The sequence below is a fragment of the Lissotriton helveticus genome, chromosome 10 (genome assembly GCF_964261635.1).
Source record: "Lissotriton helveticus chromosome 10, aLisHel1.1, whole genome shotgun sequence".
Taxonomy (NCBI): domain Eukaryota; kingdom Metazoa; phylum Chordata; class Amphibia; order Caudata; family Salamandridae; genus Lissotriton; species Lissotriton helveticus.
In genome coordinates this window covers 1,147,696,133-1,147,714,936 of record NC_136071.1, presented here as the reverse complement: position 1 = coordinate 1,147,714,936, position 18,804 = coordinate 1,147,696,133, and the positions used below count along the sequence as shown (strand labels likewise).

At 46.8% G+C, this 18,804-nt stretch overlaps 1 protein-coding gene across 2 annotated transcripts in view; it reads right to left on the bottom strand.

Moving 5' to 3' along the window:
- Positions 1-16,172, bottom strand: part of SLC4A7 (solute carrier family 4 member 7) — a 441,084-nt gene extending 424,912 nt beyond the window's left edge. The window contains exon 1 of one of the 2 annotated variants that reach the window (XM_078663959.1): positions 15,914-16,172. In XM_078663959.1, coding sequence (XP_078520085.1) covers positions 15,914-15,961 — 48 coding nt within the window. In that variant the 5' untranslated portion in view covers positions 15,962-16,172. The remainder of the gene's footprint in view (positions 1-15,913) is intronic. The other variant, XM_078663958.1, reaches the window with a different exon arrangement.
- Between the last annotated feature and the right edge of the window lie 2,632 nt (positions 16,173-18,804).

Here is an 18,804-nt window from a genome sequence, read left to right as displayed (position 1 = left end):
CTTTGAATTGAGCGAGAAATAATGAACTACATGAACCATCATGCAAGAGGTAATTACGTTGGGGCGTGTCTGGTGTGCTCCCACCCCCCTGAAAGTATCAAATTCCCGCGAGCTGACGAGCTCGGGAGCCTGCGCCTTCATGCTGTGAGTGGAACTGGTCCTGAGAGATAAGGCAGCATGCCCTGCAACCTATGAACTTTGCTTTTTTTCCCTTCTGACGATTGAGGAATCATGAAACACGTGTCTAGGGATGAAACTAATGATACAGCACTGGCTATGAACACTTTGAATTGAGCGAGAAATAATGAACTACATGAACCATCATGCAAGAGGTAATTACGTTGGGGCGTGTCTGGTGCGCTCCCACCCCCCTGAAAGTATCAAATAACATGGTTTAGATTGTGTGAGGTTGCATAGTATTTGCGTACAGCCATCTTTTAAAATGTGCTTGTTTTAATGATCATAAATGCTGTTGACCTCTTGGGAAGAGCACATCGGATGATGCTCTTGCACTATGAAAAGATCTTTGTAATTTGATAAATGCAGAGTAATTTTCATGAAAAGGATACTGTTTTATTTAAAGCATTTAATGGATATGTTTTCTGGGCTTTTGGCTAAGCAAAGTGCAAATTTAGTTTGGAAATACTGAGACAAATAAGCATCAAAAATCAAATCAACTGATCTCCGACTGGAACAAAACCTCAAGCTTCTTTACCCAAATAATGGTAAGAATGTGCTGATGTGGCAAATGCAGAAAGCCACATACAGAAGCAAGCAATATCTTTTCCACAAGCTGCTCTGCAGCTTGAACCCACAAGCCCAACTACTAAGAATGCCTGAACTCGCCAGAAGGTGTCACTCAGCAATATTTTGAAGCTCTCATAGACAGGGGGCCCTCCCGACGCAGGACCGCTTAAACTGTGGGATGTGCTCTCTGCCGGTCTTTTGCGTCAAATGCATCCAACCCACATTTCTAGTTTGAATGCCAGAGTAGGCCAGGAGGTAAAGCTACGAGTCATAACATGCTGTTAGCGTAAGAGATCCACAGTGCCAAGTAATGCCACTCGCAAGCAACTGTGGCGAAAAACCTGTGTAATAGTGATTGCCAAAGAAAAGTTTGATGCAGTTTTGGTCTGATTCAACTGTGGGATTGCTGAGAATTTTGACTGGATTAAGCAAGAGTTGTGGTGAAACGGTGTAAGTACATTTGTTTTTTGAGTTCAAGGTACATTTTCGTACATCACAAAGATTCTGCCAAACAAAAACTACTTTTGATTCAACTAGGTCATTAAAGAGTTTGCCAAGTCCACTACTTGCAGGTAAGAACATCCGCGAGAGCGGCTTTTCACCTAAAAAACACACAGAAGTATGGCCTGGTTTGGCGTACCTGGAACACTTTAGTTACAAGTTCAGCACTTCAATGATGGCTTTCGGAAAGACGACTGCATTTGTATAGTGATCGAAGCAATACATTTATTAGAAACCCTTGGCCTAATTTGTAATGTGCCGACTATCACCCTGCTCTTAGTGGTGTCGTCTGCCGAAGGAATCAAGCACTACTACAGGGCAACACAAGTTTGAGGGTTTTCTTGGAATGTGTACTCTGTGTAAATAGTCATAATGCAAGTTAAGTCCATATGGAACCTGCGGGATCAACATTGAGACTTTTTCCACCTGGCAAAATGTGACAGGGTTGAGAAATCTTTGCAACAAGTACAATGATGTTCGGAAAGTCCTTAGGAAGCCACGTGCCGCCTTTTGCCCCATTGGGGTCAATAAATGTAGTATTGAGGCCCATCAGGATCCATGTAACAACACTGAGCACTCTGATAGCGCGGATCTCAAGCAGGGTCACGTGGGCACCTACATACAGACCACCTGTCCTGGAATGGCAGGTCTGCGAACCAAGGCTCCCTGCAGCCGACACACGGTGGCTGGAAGGTGTGTGCAACACCCCTGGCGTAGCTACAACAGGACAGGGTTGTGCACAACATGACCAAGTGTAAGGAAAGCTAGGGAGCCGCAAACAGGAGTCAGCTGCCCAGGCCACGCTGCTCCTCGCGCACTCCCCACCAGCACCCTTCTTTTCTAGCAGACGCTCGTAGTCAAAACACTACTCATCAAATAGGGGTGCACATTAGGAGGGGCGCAGTGACGTGTTAACAACTTTTACAAGCAGGAGCTATGAAGAGTGACTGAGGAGGAATGGTTCCCAGTGGTGTTCAGGCAGCGGGGCAACTGCTTTCAAGACAAGAACGCACGAGATGAGTGGGAAAAAAAGACAGAACCGGGCTTTCCCACTTGGTCATGTGCCAAAAGCGTGCAGGGGAGGTGGGTAGTTTCCAGTCTTTTTTTTTTTTTATCTTAAACACGAGGCAGCACTGGGGTACGAGAACAAAGAGGCTCTAGATTTCTTTTCAATGTTCTTTATATCTCCAAATGTCATCCGATATGCAGGATGAGCCGATCAAAATCGATAAAAAAGGATTGGACAACCTATTAAGATAAGATCTATACCCCCCAAGTTGGACCGGCGTATCTATTGCCCAGGATGACGTAGTTCAACCTGTAGGTAACTGTAGCGTCGCACCGCGATCTGTCCACGTACAGAAGACCGTAGAGGAAACAGGAGGAGCAGGTTTCACTCCTAGGGTGGTCGGCGTTTTTAAAGCTCGAACATATCACGACATGCAAGGCTCATACATACATCAACGGCAAACACATGCCCATTGTAGGGGTGCATGCACAACGGCGCGTGTGGGGGAGGGGGGCGATGTGTAGCACCACTATAGTGTGTGTTCTAACAAGCGCGCCGCGCCGCGCCCCGCCCGGGGCTCTGTCTGTCCCGAGTGAAGGCCTCATGGCAGACAGCACGGTGGAGCGGTGCTTCAATGTATGGCGGAAGCAGACATGTGATGAACACGCATTACTCTCTATACTCGAGATTCTGTCCCAGAGCAGGAAGTGGGGGCGGGCTCTTCCTCGAAATCACAGCTGGTTGTGAAAGGTTGCAAAAGTTACACCCCGAGGGAGCCCTGAGTCAATGAGGCCTGGCGGCCTCGGGGCGCTATTCATCAGCGCCGAGTCACCGTGGAGGGGCCACACATGGACGGTTCAGACGGACGGCTGCATGCTCTTGATCAAACCAACGTGGACTGTCAGTGATTGGAATGGAATTATAGAAGCGCAGGTGCCCTCTGTCCCAGAGCCCCTGTGTGCTATTGAGAAGTGCAGGTCCTCAAATGCCGGTGTGCTATTGATACTCTGTCCCAGAGTGCCCGTGTGCTATTGAGAAGTGCAGGTACTCACGGTCCTAGAACACCCGTGTGCCAATGAGAAGTGCAGGTGCACGCGGTCCTAGAAAGTACCTGTGTGCAATTACGTGCAGGTGCTCGCTGTCCCAGAGTGTCTGCGTGCTATTGAGAAGTGCAGGTACTCGCTCTCCCAGAGTGCCTGTGTGCTATTGACAAGTACAGGTGCTCGCTGTCCCAGAGTGCCTGCGTGTTATTGAGAAGTGCAGGTACTCGCTCTCCCAGTGTGCCTGCGTGCTATTGACAAGTACAGGTGCTCGCTGTCCCAGAGTGCCTGCGTGTTATTGAGAAGTGCAGGTACTCGCTCTCCCAGTGTGCCTGCGTGCTATTGACAAGTGCAGGTGCTCGCTGTCCCAGAGTGCCTGCGTGTTATTGAGAAGTGCAGGTACTCGCTCTCCCAGAGTGCCTGCGTGCTATTGACAAGTGCAGGTACTCGCTGTCCCAGAGTGTCTGTGTGCTATTGAGAAGTGCAGGTGCTCTCCCTTTCACAATATAGAAGCACAGGTACTCAGCACCTGTTCATTTAAAGCACTATGTATTGTACTGCATTAGCAGAGTAGTCTTGATTTGCACCGCCCGCTGCTGAGGCCCACAATGCACTGAGGTCCCCGCCAGGAGTAAGCATCGCGGGCAGAGAGAGAGCGCGTTTACTAACCTAGGTGTTGGGTAGAGGTGCATGAGCCAACAAATTAAAAGGAGCAGCCGAGCTCTAAAGTAGCTGGCAACTAACTCATGCAACAAAATTCATGTAAAAATAGGATGGGCTCTGAACATTTTTTTGTTTAAAGGTATTACTTCAACATGCAGAAGTGTTTTACCATAATTCTTCAGATTATTTTTGTATAGAGCCCACAATGATTTAATATTTGTAAAGTTACTCACACAGAATAACGAAAAAAGGAGATTCTAAAGAATAATAATTGCCAAGAATCACACAATTTATTCATTGAGGGGAAGCCAAGATTGATCCCAGGTTTTCAGATTTCACATCATGCAGTTCACCCACTAACCGGGTAGCTCTTGCTCATTTTTAACACCCATAGTTTATGCTTCCCCCACCCCTGTTTTTTAACCCCTTAGCTGCGGCGGCTATTCCGCCGCAGTGCTAAGGGGGCCGCACGGCGCTGCCATACTCGTGACGGAAACGCTCCGTCACGGCCCTCGGATGAGCTGTGCTTATGACGGAACGGTTCCGTCACGGCCCCGCCCGCCTAATAGAACGCTCAGCACAGGCACGGAATTCGCGCCGCGGGCAGTGACGGAACGGTTCCGTCACCAGCACAGCCCACCCGAGGCTCGTGAGCACGCAAGGGGTTAAATTGTTGGCTGGTGAAGGCAGAGCACGGGTGGCAGGCAGAAGCCACATTAAAGCTCGGACAGTTTTGGGCAGGAGGTTTCAAGAGGACCTAGAGGTGAGCCAAACCTCTGGCTCCAGATGTAAGTGTCTTGCCCACCTCTAGTGTGCGGGACAAGAGAACCAAAGGGATGCTCACGTCTTGTTCGCCAATGACTAGGAGCAGGCCATGGGAAATCTATTTGCCCACTCGCTATGAGAGTCAGATTTTCAAGGCAAGTTATATTTAGGACCTACTCGCCCGTTCTGGCGTGCAGACAAAGACCAAGTGTTCTGTTCACTGAAAGCGAGGGAGTAATATTGATGCCTTTAAGTCTTTCTTTTTTTTTTTTAAATCTCGTTACATTTGCTCTGTGTATAGAGACCGGTCAGAAGTCAGTTAACATCTGGTTACCATTACTTTTCTTTCCTGGAGTGCAGAGTTCCAGGATTTTGTAAATCGAACTTTCTGACGTGCAGTACAAAGAGTGTGAAATGAAAAGCTAAATGTAGGGTGTCAGGTTTTTTTCCTAACATTTAAATAGCCAATAAGTGAACTGTACAAACATTTCACAATATATATTTCAGTAGTTACGAAGGCCCATTTTTTGTAATTGTGCGATGAAAAAATATGTTAACAGGATGAAAACAAATAAGAACATTTTAATCGGTTTTGTGCAAGTGATAAATAGGTTTACTGAAACCCAATTTTCAGATTGTTCATACGCTATATAGTTTTATCAGTAAACGGGTTAACGGGAAATTATTGGGCCATTTACGGCCTGTAAATTAATGTGCACTACCACATCATAGTTCAGTGATACATTTATTAAAAGTGAGTTTTGAAACATGAACTGAAAAACACTCCTGCCCCAGCCCTGATGTCAACGTTATGGTGAACTATGCTGCAAGTCAGATCAGGTGTATCTGATGTGAGGGTAGATTCTTATTATACAGGGAGCAAACGCTCAGGCTATTTAATAAAACAAAGTGGTTTTCTTGTACAGCAGAAATGCCGAACTCATATTTGAAGGTGCTCTCAAATGTGATAATAAAGAAAAAAGCAGCTCTGTAAAGTAAAATATTTGCCTAGGATCACACAATTTAAGACCAGTTTACGGGTAAAGTACATTACAGCTGGGCTGAGCAGATTATTCAAGTTACTAGACTTGCAGGCCTAGAAACATTTTTCGATGCCTGAGGCACTATATGCAGGCAGGTCAGTGACAAAAAGGAATGTCGGTAAGATTTGAAGAAACAATAGAATTTCTCTTTTGAGTGAGAGGTAAAAGGCAACAAGCTAGATGAAAAACAAATATGTCAGAAACCACCATATCCTGTCCACAGGGCCTGGACTACTGTGTTTATCTAGAGTCGCTGATACCTACTGCACTACAATCCACAGTGCATTTTAAAAGAAATTGTTCCCAGAGAGGCAGGTGGTGAAGCTCTTAACCCTGCAGAGAGATCAGTTGGTCCTAGTTTGGAACAACTTAAAGACTGATTAGAGGTCGCTGGGTGGATTACGTTTGCTCTACCTGAAATACTATGAGGGAGGGAGGAGGCAGGTTGCAGGAACTCTACTCTCAGGACAGTGCTCTGGCACTCAAGCATCAGCTAAAAATAGACAGGACACAAGTTCAAACGGGGAGAGATCAATTTTTCATTCTTAAGGCAATGGGCAAAATTAATAATATCTTGGGCTAGAAAACATTACAGATCCGGCACTTATTGCGCTGGACACTGGCCTATCCCAGTAAAAAGTGCCAGCGTGTATTTTGCCAATACTGGAACATATTCAGTGTGCGCTTGGAGTTCAGAGCAGCAACCTGCGGGGGAGGGGGGGTCCAAGGGAAGGTAACTTATTTTCAGGTCCAGTCGGGCCCAATACAACTGCCTCACCTAAAGGGCCATCAGCATTCTTTTGTTCAAATCTAGTTCAGGCTGAGAGCAAGCGGGAGCCCAACAACTTGGAGCCAAAACCATTGAAGGGAACGAGGACACTCCACTTGTCACTTTACAAATGCTTAAGAAAAACTATGATTTGGAACTAGGCTTCCTACTTTTCCAAGCTTTAATGGAAAGTGATTTGCATGCAATAAATGATTGAGATACATCTGAGTAATTATATACCAATACCCGTTTCTAGATTACAATAAGTGTTTCTCTACCCAACGGAACCCCTTTAAGCAGCCTCAGAATAACGACAGTTTACTTAAAGAAAACATTAACTATTGTAAAAGTATGCCTTGCAGTTTGTATCCAGCTTCTTGGTGCTGAATCATAACTCATTAAGCTTTAGAACAAAGAATTGTAACCTCTGACCAGCAGGTATTAGGAATCTATGCAACAAAAACAGTAAGCATATGAGCCATCTACATTAATGTAAACCTTAAGCATATATGTGATACATGGAGCTCTGCAGCAGACATTAACCCTCTATGCTACTCTACGAGACAAATGTTGCCAGACTGCACAAGGATCCACCCAGCAGGTGAATTATCCAACGGTTATCTTATTATTAAACCCAAATTATTGCTGAGGATACAAAGATCTCAACCGTTTAAGTGATTTAAAAATGCTATGTATCTGTGCCCAATTAAGTAAATCAGTCAGACTTTATCACATTTATCCATGATTATCATTTCTTTGGGATGGAGTTGAAAATACAAAAAGAATAAGTGTATACGAGAACTGTCAGACTATACTCCTCATTGCTCTGCCCTCTTCCTGCTCCCATCCATCCCTATGCTCTCAATTTATAGAATCCTGGAGCATATTCTTTTCCATTTCCCAGCACCGATACCATCTTTTTGGGAAATTTAAAATAGGAGTTTCTTACAACCTAAAGAAACATTAAAGCAGTGGCATTGAGCACAACAGAAAAGGATACGTTACTGTGACGTGCATGGTTAATACAGTAATCAGCAGGCGAAAACCTGGAGCAAGCATCCATCCACTCAAGACTACCCAAACCAATAGCTATGAAGCTGAATGTGAGAGCTGAGAGTGAATCAGATTCTAGGTTGACAGCCAGCCCATGGTTCACATCCAAAGACATGGTGGGGCAGCGACACATTACCACTGAAATACATATAGGGTTGACGCAATCATATGAGCTGCCATCCCCAGCTCACCCACAAACTCATTTCCACAACCACATGTGGGTAAGTACACCTCACCACTGCACATGGAAGTCGAAAACTAAGGGGGTTGGGCAGAACACTTAAAACTCCAAAGCGGTAATAGGAGACAAGCCTCTGGACTCTCCATCTCTAAGCAAAACCAAGGTAAATTCTTGCTGACAGGAAAGCCATTAGAGTCACACCAGCCTACAAAAAGAGAATTGCCAACAACAACAAAATCCCAATTCTTTTCATGGGATTTTCAGAATCATAAGTGTTGGCATTCAAGTTGAGGCAGATACCTTACTGGGTCCAAGACGAGGGAAGCAAGTTCTTAAAGCATGAATCTAGCTAGGAAGCAGTGGAGCGCTGTACATTACATGGGGGGGTGAAGGGGAAATGACCACCAAGATCATATACATCAAGTAATGATTACACAAATAGGTTTCCCACATTTGGGACAGACCAATTAAAAAAAACATAATAAACCACAAATAAACCACAGAATGGCCCCTTTACAAGATAGGCAAGGGTACCCGAACAGCCAGTCCAACACTACACCTACCCCTCTATTCGCCCGTTGGTGACCACCTTGCAGTAAATTGGGATAGCAATATATTTTTGTAAAGTAATTGGTTTCTGATAGGAATCTAGTTATCAATGTTAAGCGACAAATAGGACTGTGGTGTGCCCTAAACACTCAGTCAGGAAATCCAGTGGGAGGTAACGGAAATTTATTTATTTATGGGCTTATTACGCGCCGGCCTCACACCCGAAGGTGTATCTCCGCGCGGTGCTGTGACGTGGACTGGTTGAAGAAACTCCTCCTAGAATAGTACGGTTTTTAGGCGCTTCCTGAAAGCTGGGTGACTGGGGCACTCTCTAAGGGAGAGGGGGAGGCTGTTCCATAGACGCGGACCCATGATGGAGAGGGCGCGGCCTCCCTGTCTGGTCTTGTAATGTCTGGGAACCTGAAGCAGCTGTTGGTTGGTGGACCTGAGGATACGGGATGGACGGTGAAAAACAAATTTATCCGCCAGGTAGTGGGGTCCCAGATTGTATAGACTCTTGTGTATCACACAGCAGATCTTAAATTCAACCCGTTTCCGGATAGGAAGCCAGTGAAGGGCTTTGAGGAGGGGGAGGGATGGAGTTCTGGGGGGGGGGGAGTTAGTCACCAGCCGTGCTGCGGTGTTCTGCACCACCTGTAGTTTATTGAGCACTCCCTCGTTGGCCGCTAAGAGTAGGCCATTACAGTAGTCCAGGCGGCTCAAAACGAGGGCCTGGACCAAGGTCTTCCGGGTGTCATCGGGTAGAAGGGGGAACACCTTCCGAAGGAGGCCAATAACGTGGAAGCATGACCCCGCAGTGGTGCCGGCATGGTGAGAAAGGGTAAGGTCCTGGTCTAGACGAACCCCCAGGTTTTTTACCACCTGTTTAGGGAGCGGGGCATGTCCCAGGCTTGAAGGCCACCAGTCTGGGGTCCAGAGGATTTTCGCCTCCCCGAATAACATGACCTCAGACTTTCCCACGTTGCACTGTAGAAAATTCTTGGCCATCCAGCTGGCAATTGCAGTCATGCCGTTGGAGAAAGCTTGTCTTATCTCCGGGGTAAAGGTTTTAAAAGTGAACAGCAGCTGCGTGTCGTCAGCGTAGGAGATTGGCATAAACCCAAAGGACCTAGTCATGTTGGCCAGAGAGGAGACATATACGTTGAACAACGTAGGGCTAAGGCAGGAGCCCTGCGGGACTCCTCTGATGATGTTGGCCGAGGTGGAAGTGAAGGAGCCCATGTTCACCTTCTGGGTCCGCTCTGAGAGAAAGCTGGTGAACCACGCCAGGGCAGATCTATCAATGCCTATCTCCTTTAATCTGGTGAGGAGAATGGCGTGGGATATGGTGTCGAATGCTGCGGACAAGTCCAACAGCACCAACACCACTGACAAACCTCTGTCCAAGGACAGGCGTATGGCATCCGTAACAGAGAGGAGGGCGGTCTCGGTACTATGCCTAGGCCTGAACCCGGACTGAGAGTGGTCTAGGCTGCCAGTCTGCTCAATGAAAGCGGAGAGATGGTGGTTGACGTGCTTCTCCGTCAGTTTGCCGATGAATGGCAGCAGAGAAATTGGCCGCAGATTGGTCAAGTCCGACCAGGGGATGGCGGAGTTCTTCCTGATAGGCTTGACCATGGCCTCCTTCCACACCTGGGGGACCAGTCCCTCAGACAGGGAGCAATTGATCCCCGTTTGAATGCAGGGGCTAATAACACTCCCAATAAGGTGCATGACACGGGCAGGTACGGGGTCAACTGGGCTACCTGACTTAATGGTCCCAATCAGGGAGTTGACCTGGTCTAAGGTGATCTCAGGGATGAGAGATAATGAGGCTGGGACAGCGCAAGCTGTTCCAGACTGGAGACTGGAAGAGGGAACATTATCATCCGCGGAAGTGCTTGATTGGGAGATTTTTTGATAAATGGCATCAATTTTATCCGAGAAAAAACCGGCTGTTTCATCGCACAGTTTTTGGGTTAGCACCTCTGCACTGTCACAAGCGACAGGTTTGGTGAATGTGCAAAGCACCTGGTACAGCACTTTGGGGTCGTTGCTAGCCCCGGAGAGTTGGGAGATAATGTGGGACTTGCGGGCAGCTCTGATGTTTTTATGATAGAGTCTCATTGCTGAGCTATACCTATCTCTATCAATGGTGCTGCGCGAAAGTCTCCAAGATTTCTCCAACTTTCTGCAGGCTCTTTTCTCCGTGCGCAGTGCGTCTGAGTACCATAGTTCTTGCTTTCGGTCTAACCGCAGATTGCAGCGTCTTAGAGGGACGATCAGGTTGACCGCCGTACTCAAGGCGTTGTTAAATTTGGACAAGGCCAAATTGGGGGAGTCAGATGGGAGAAAATCAGGAGGAATAAAGGCAGCACCAAAGGAGTTGGCGGATACCTTATGCCACTGCCTGCGCCATAACGGCAGGGGGACAGGGTTTGGGCGTTCCTCCGAGAGAGTAGGGAGGGAGAAGTTAATTATAAAGTGGTCGGTCCAATCCACCTGCGATGGGGGTTGACAAATCAGGGAATGAGAGTTCGATAAAATTAAATCGAGAGAATGGCCGGCTTGGTGAGTCGGACCCTGGTTGCACTGTTTGAAGCCTAGGGCAGATAGGTCGGTCAACAGTCTGCAGGTATCAGCGTTGTCGGATAGTTCGCTGTGGACATTGAAGTCACCTAGGAGTACAAAATTAGTCCCTGATCTAATATGGGGGGCTAGTGTCTCCAGGAGAGTGGTCGAGGCCTCAGTGTAGGGGCCCGGAGGGCGGTATACCAATGCTCCCTTCCAGAAAAATGGGGGCGAGGAGCCAAATTTAAAAACCAGTATCTCAATGTCATCAGTACAACATTGGTCGAGGAGAGTGACAGTGAGAGTATCTTTATAGATTACTGCAACCCCACCGCCGGTTTTGACAGGGCGGTCAAGCCTGAGAATCTTATACCCCGAGGGAACCGCCAGGGTAATAGCAGGGACAAGGTGAGGTTTAAGCCAGGTCTCAGTACAGAAGCAGTAGTCGGGGCGGGTTGAGTGTATTAAGTCCCAAACCTCCGAATGGTGCTTCGGGAGAGATCTGACATTACATAGTATGCTATTACCCCTGGGGGACGAGGGGTTGGGGTCTACAGGGGTTGGAATGTCTGAGAGGGGGGGACCAGAGAGTGACTGAAAGTGACATTGTTTGCAAGAGAACGGGCCCCCGGGACATGGGCCGTCCTCCTGACCACAACCATTAAGGGGAGGGTGCCACAGGTTGCGTAGGTCCCTGGAAGAGTACCTTAATATATCCGCAGCTAATGAGTTAGGGGCGGCAGAGGTAGGGGTCATGGCCCCTGGTCCCGTTCGGTCACGGACGGGCACAGACGGGCTCCTCTCTGGCTCGTCTCAGGCGCGTCTAAGGCGCGTCTAAGGCGCCCGTCTGCGCGCAACCGCTGCGCGCTTGAGCGACGAGAGGGCTTAAACCTTTGTTCTAGTTCAGGAGACTGCAAGAGGCATGCAGTGGGATGCTGGGATAAGAGCAACAGTACATCACCTAGCTCAGTCCCTGGCAGACAGGTCAAATGACCCTGCAGAATCCGCATATCTTGACTACAGCAGAAGTGCACAGACATGCAGCGAGAGAACGTAAAACACCACTGACCGTCTGATAAACCAAATGACTCCATTGAGCCACCTCAGTCCCGGGCAGACTGGTAAGCTCACTGGGTTCAAAGTATTGTCTTGCATTAATCTTTCCCATCAAAGTGTCATGCGGAGGGAGACACGGCCACCACAAGCTACCTTACAAAACAAAAATAAAAGTCCAATTTTAATTGCCTCAGTTACGAAGAAAATGTAATTCTGCATATCCAAGAGGGTCTCCCTTACCTACGTCCCTTTTCATTGTAAACCACTAGGTTACCCGGACTAAACAGACTCCACTTTTCTGATTTATTAACTCCTTTCCTATTTTCTTCATACTGGAACTAATGAAACTTTCTCTATGGGAACTTACTTCTTGCTCTTCATAAACAGCTCATTAAAAGATTTGCTCAGATTTCAGGAGGTTCAGTGTTGTCTAAATATTATTCAATTAACCCGATATCCCGAAGATATGCCCAATTTATTAACCAAACAATTCACATAACACTTGCCTAATTATTAACCATGCCTACATCTCACTTGCACACTCAAAATCAGGCATCCCTGTAAATATGTACAAAGGAGATATCGGTGTCTACGTCAATGCCATGTTAAATATCCACCACCCATTATTTCAACAACTTTGTTACGTGAAATCCAACTGATAGCTGCGTAGGCCTAATGGACTGGTTTGCTACGTACAGCATTCCTTGTTGAAATTATCTTGTTGCAGCAACAGATAAGACACTAGATCAACCCGCTGCCCCATATAATTTCCATTGTTAAACATTTGGTCACTTGCTAACATCTAATGACCAACTTCAATTTATCCAACATATCAATTTCTGCCTGCTGGGTATTCACATGTTTCTGCCATGAGTACCCACATTTAAGTGTGGGACCTGAACGTCTACACTGCAATTGCCAGGCTGTTAAAGGCGCAATGTATGACACTTCAGTAAACCCCATAGGATCAGGTACGACAATTAGCCCCAGATACACAAGGCTTGAAACGCCACTGGGAATAACTTGCCCAGGAGATCCCCAAGGCCACCAAAATCACTTTCTCCCTCTGGCACAAACCTTAATTGAATGACAACTCATTGATCCGTCAGTGAATGTTACACCCAGGAAGAAAGACCACTGTGTCACTGGGACGGGCCCTCCCCCCGTCGAAGTGTACCCCTTGTGGTTTGCCAAATCACTTTAGTCCCAGGAAGTCAGGAGAAGATTTGGGGTCTGCCTCTGCACTTAGTCCCTTGGCTGACAAGTGGAATACCACCCTTGGCCCAGCTGCAGTACTTTATTCCCGGACCATGACATGCAGGTGAACAGAGCCCCCCTCTCCATGGGTTAGCCACATAAGGTTATCCCCTGGGAGGCAGACAATGACTTTAAACCCATCAGAGTTTATAGAAAACCACTTAAGTCTCATGTGAGATGGGAGACAAGGGACTCCACCCATGGCGAAAGCCAGATCACTTAAATCTTTGACTGTCAGAAACCCCATATTTTAGCCACACCTCCACCCCCTTGGGACTCACAGACTGCAATCATGCGAACTTCCTCCTCAGCAGACCCAAAGGACCGATGACCCCTGCAATCTAAAACCTGGAAACACCACTAGTCAGAACCACCCTGATCCACATCAATGCCTCCATCATTTCTGCCACCTTGGATGAATGAACTTGTAGAAATAAACACCCTCCTCAAGTAGCCCACAGCTGACCCAAATCAACTAAGCATATTACGACCCATTACCCTGCTCCCCTATCCAGCCAGAGTTATTCAGAAGGTTATTAGCAATCAACTCCCAACCCACCTCAAACTTAACCATTTTCTAGACAACACTCAATCAGGATTCAGAAAGAACACAAACAGCATTGATTGCAGCCACTGACAGCATTCAAAACATCAGGGACTGATAGCAGTCCTCATCCTGCTCAACCTCTCTGCAGCCTTCAACATGGTCTAAACACCCTTATCAGAAGACACCACAAGATTAGCATACAAGGATGTGTTCCTTTCTCACGGAAAGGACCCAAAGGGTCAGGCTGGGACCCTTCGAAACCGAAACCAAGAAATTGATATGTGGTGTCCCACAGGGATTCTCCCTCAGCCCTACCCTTTTCAAAATATACATGACACTGCGCCATCATCTGATCACAAGCCATCACTGTCTTCCAAGCCAATGACACCCAACTCATCCTCTCCGACAGACAGAACAACCACCGCCAGAAGTAACTTCACCAACTGTATGATCATGGTAGCAAACGGGAAGCGAACTAACAGCCTGCGGTTCAACTCCGACAAGACAAAAAGTACTAGTCTTCAGCAACAAGACTAGTCCTATGGGACTCCACCTGATGTCTGTCAAGAGTCAGGACCAACACCCACAGACCACACAAGAAATCTCTGGACCATCCTAGACGACCAGCTCAACATGACTGCTAAATTCAATGCAGTGTGAACCTCCTGCTTCCACATCCTATGTATATTGTGAAAAATCTTCAAATGGTTGCCCCAGAACACTAGACGGACTGTCACGCAATCACTCATTGTCTGTAGGCTGGACTATGGCAACACTCTATGCCAGAATCTCCAGACAACTACACAGACTCCAGACCATCCAGAACACCGCATACACATCAAAACTTAGGAAACTTCACTCCCTCCTTCCCCCATTCATACACACAGCCAATTCAAACTTCTCATGCACACCTACAAAGCCCTGCACAACACAGGACCAGAACAGATGAACAGTTGCAAACATTTTCAACAACCCATCCGACATCTAAGCTCTGCCTCACTCCCTGCATCCGCAAAAGCAGAACTGATCACTCATTCTCCTACTCGCAACCAAGACATGGAACGACCTCCCTCAACACCTTCTCCTTTCTTGAGTTCTACAAGAAGTTTAACACCTGGCTCTTCATATATGCAGCTTGAGGACCACACACCTGCTCCAGCCCCTCTCGGGTGAATAAAGTGCTACCATAGAACATCATAACAGCACTTTATTCACTGGCAAGTAGATCAAGAACAGCCCTGCCTGTCTTGTTCTCGACCAAGCAAACCACAGGAGACTCCCAAACTTTACCCCCTCGGTAGGTAGGACAGGAGACCCCATAGGCCTAAAATAGGAACGTCCCCCTTTGAGTCTTTATTTAACCCCTTCGCTGCAGCGGCTATTCCACCGCAGCGCTAAGGGGGCGGGGCGCCGTGCCCCTGCTGGTGACGGAACGGCTCCGTCACCAGCCGCGTTTGAGCTGTGCTGATGGAGCGGTTCTGTCATGGCCCCGCCTGCTCTATAGAACGCCCAGCGCAGGCACGGAATCCGCGCAGGCGCATCGGGCGGGCCATGGCGGAACCGCTCCGTCATCAGCACAGCGCCACCGCGGCTGATGACGGAGCAGTTCCGTTATCAGCACGGAAAGAGTTTATGCGATTTTATATAGCGCAAACATTAACCGAAGGTGTCAGATCGCTTTACAAAAGAACCGGTTGCGATACATAAGGACTTAGGATTACATGAGTAACATAAAAGATACAAACAGAAAAAAAATTGCAAATGTACAAGTTGTAAAGTCACACAAGGAAGAAATACAAATGGATAAACTAAGAAGCACATAGGAATTGTAGTGAGTACAAGGGTCTACTACATATACTAGTGGTTTGAGTTATCTGTATAAACATATATATACATATAGATGTTCTCAGGATTTCTGGTGAGGGAAGCAGCTTGCTGGATACAGGTTGTGTTGGGCCGAACCAAGTAGGCATCAGCACAGGTGTTAGTTTGAGAACACCTGACAGGTATCAGTGAGCCAACACCTGCAGAAAACGTCATATACCCAGTGGGGTCCCTAATATGAATGAAGACCCTGTTAGATACGTCAGAGACCCCCGCACACGTGTCGGCAGACCCCCGCACCACCACTGTAACAGACGGCGCCCACGCTCGTCCCTCACCGCAGTCAGCAGCGGTCTCATCTGCTCGCCGTAGCGGTCCGTCTCCATGGCTCCTCGGCCCGGGCGGCGCTGTGCGGGGCGGCCGGGTCCAGCGGGTGTCCTGGGCTCGGAGCGGGCGGTGCGTCGGTCCGCGCGCAGCTCCCCTGGCCTGACCTATATACCGCTCAACCAGCGCGCGCAGCCCGGCGCTCGAGACACACGGGTCTGCTGCTGGGGAACGTCACAAAGACCCGGTGACGTTCCCTCTCCGCCCATCCGTGATGAAACACACCCACGCCGGGCTCCAAACCCGCAGCACCGCCTCTGAAAACAATGAGCATAGAAGACGGACACGCCAGCAGAGAGTGACGTGTAACTACAGCGCCATCTTCAAAATAACCGTGGTCAGTGAAACGAAGAAAAATTCAGAAGTATGACTTTTTTTTAAACTTAACTATGTGAAAAATGTAATCTTCATACAAAAACTATCAACTGTAATTATAATATAGTATCAACAATTTTCGGAAAGTAAATTGTTACGAAATCATGGAACACACTTAAATCCAAGGGAGCTGCTTCCTCGGAGTATTTTAATCGCTATTGCTATACTTCTCAGACGGTCTGCGGCTTGCCTCCATAGTACGGGGTACTCGCACAGATATCTGGCTTGACGGTCCCACCCACTCCCCTATCTTACAGAACGAGGATGCAGGGATTGGGGGACGGGGAGACTGGGCTTGACCAGTCAGACTGGAGAAAGAACATCCGCCCTTTTTGGGGAAATAAAAGCCAACCAATCAGAGAATTGTTCTCCGCCTTGGCACTTGCTGCCAGAAATAAATCTCGATTCACTATTTTAGCTTGGAACTTCAACTTGTTGATACTGTTTTGTTATGTAGCTCTTTATTTAATCAAGAAAGTTGTTGTTTTAATATATGCTTCGCACTTTTATTCTGAGACTTTCCATTTTTTCATGCTAATTGTAGTTTTATTCAGGTTTGAAATCCTACTAGCAAGTGTTAAAGTAGATTTATTAATTAAATATTAATGTTCACTTTCATGTGTTTAAGTTAGCATATCTAGGCTGCAAAAACTAATCTACTGGGCCTTCGCCTGGTTGTACTGAAATCTAAAAAACTTGACTTTTAAAAGTTTGCACAGCGCGCATGACTTCAGCACTGCGAAGTACCAAGCATCATGGAGCCCCATCTAATTGACCATGGAATACCAGCAGTCTGCCAGTGGACAGGTAATCTTCAAGACTTTGCTTCATTGACAAGTTATTGGAAGTTGTTCCTTATCTTAACAACATAATGCACAACTGTTTTGGATACTGTCAGTGCTCATCAGAACAATATATGCTCAAGATCATACAAACACAATTCAGATTGATAAAACGCTCACTCTATGAAGTCTAAGAGAATGAGCTCCCAACAATTACATGCAGCCAGGCCCACACTTGCTGTTTAAGCATTCAGTCATGTCCCTCTGGAATAAAGGGAAGACACTTCAATGCCAGTTAAAGGAAAAATAAAAAAACAAATTTGTTCTTTAAATGCCCTTGTAGCTATTTTTAAATTATGCAATGTATGCAAAGGGCGGGTAAAAGTGCCTCCCTTTTCAGGTCTTGCCCGAGATAGCACATGCACTGATAACTTACCAGTGGTTGGATTTATCGTCATTTTCATTTCCTTGCTTCTCATTAGTGTGCGCCTCGATTTCTCTTTCTTCTTCTTCGTGTGTTTGTTATTTCGATAGAGCATGGCCCAAGTACTGGTTCATTGCTTTATTAGTGTCCTCAACTGCTCGCACTTCTATTGAGGTAATTTTCTTCCTGGTAATTTTCTTCCTTTCTTGTTGCGTCGTTGCTTGCCTGTTCCCTTCCCACCACTCATTGTTGCTTATTGTTGCCCCCTACCTTGCATTGTTAGCCATTAACATTCCCTGCAGTACCCTGCCGCTTTCTTGTTTGTAGCCTCCCACCACGTTTCCTCCTTTTATTGTCTTGTTCCTAGAACAAGAACTGGCTTATTTTATTTATTTATTTGATAAAGTTTTATATAACGCGAACAAGATCCCGAAGGATATCAGAGCGCTTTACAATAAGTTGCTATTGATTTACTGTATCTTCTTTGCAAACTTTTGCCATCATAGCATCTCCACACACACAGGATCAGTCAAAGCCCTGCGATCCTCCCATTTCAGACGTGATGGTAAGTGAAGCTCCTCTTTCACCAGGCTGCTGTTTATTTAATCACAATTCATTTCACTCCTCTGTAGCAGGGTCATGTTCTGAAGGGTTCTTTTTAACAAGCCTGTTTATACAGTGTTCACATGTCTGCCTTCATGCAGTATCTGCTGTCCGCTGAAAAAGAACAAGCTGTGAAGTCCAGAGTCTAAATTTAAGCCGAGCAAGAATTATGGGTGCTCTCTAAAATGCTAAAGTGTTTGGAAGGTTTCTAGCTAGACTTCACTGTCTCTTTATTAATTTTATTCAGTTGCCTGTTGCTAGCTTTGCTTAGCTAGATAGAATGGCCAGCTAATATCTGTAGGCTGTTAATTGAGGTGCTTAAAGTGCAATCTCCAAAATTACATATTTGCCCACATTTGGTGCACACTACAGTGCTTATCGCAGGTGAAGCGTTAGGGGTGGATCATAACTTCTTTTTCTGTCCATTATAAACTCTGTGCACATGTGGCCGTCCAAGTTGAGGTACCACCTCAGACTCAGAGGCAAATACTTGCCAAAAGGGACAGGGTTATGACCGCTTTACAAAAGTAACTTAATCGATTACAGTGGAAGCCTGGCTTAGTATATGGTGCTCACTTTTTTAAGTGTAGCACCCTACACTAATCCAGTAAACCCTTATGGTGATATTCACGGTCTTAGACAAACTTAGAAAGGTGTCTAA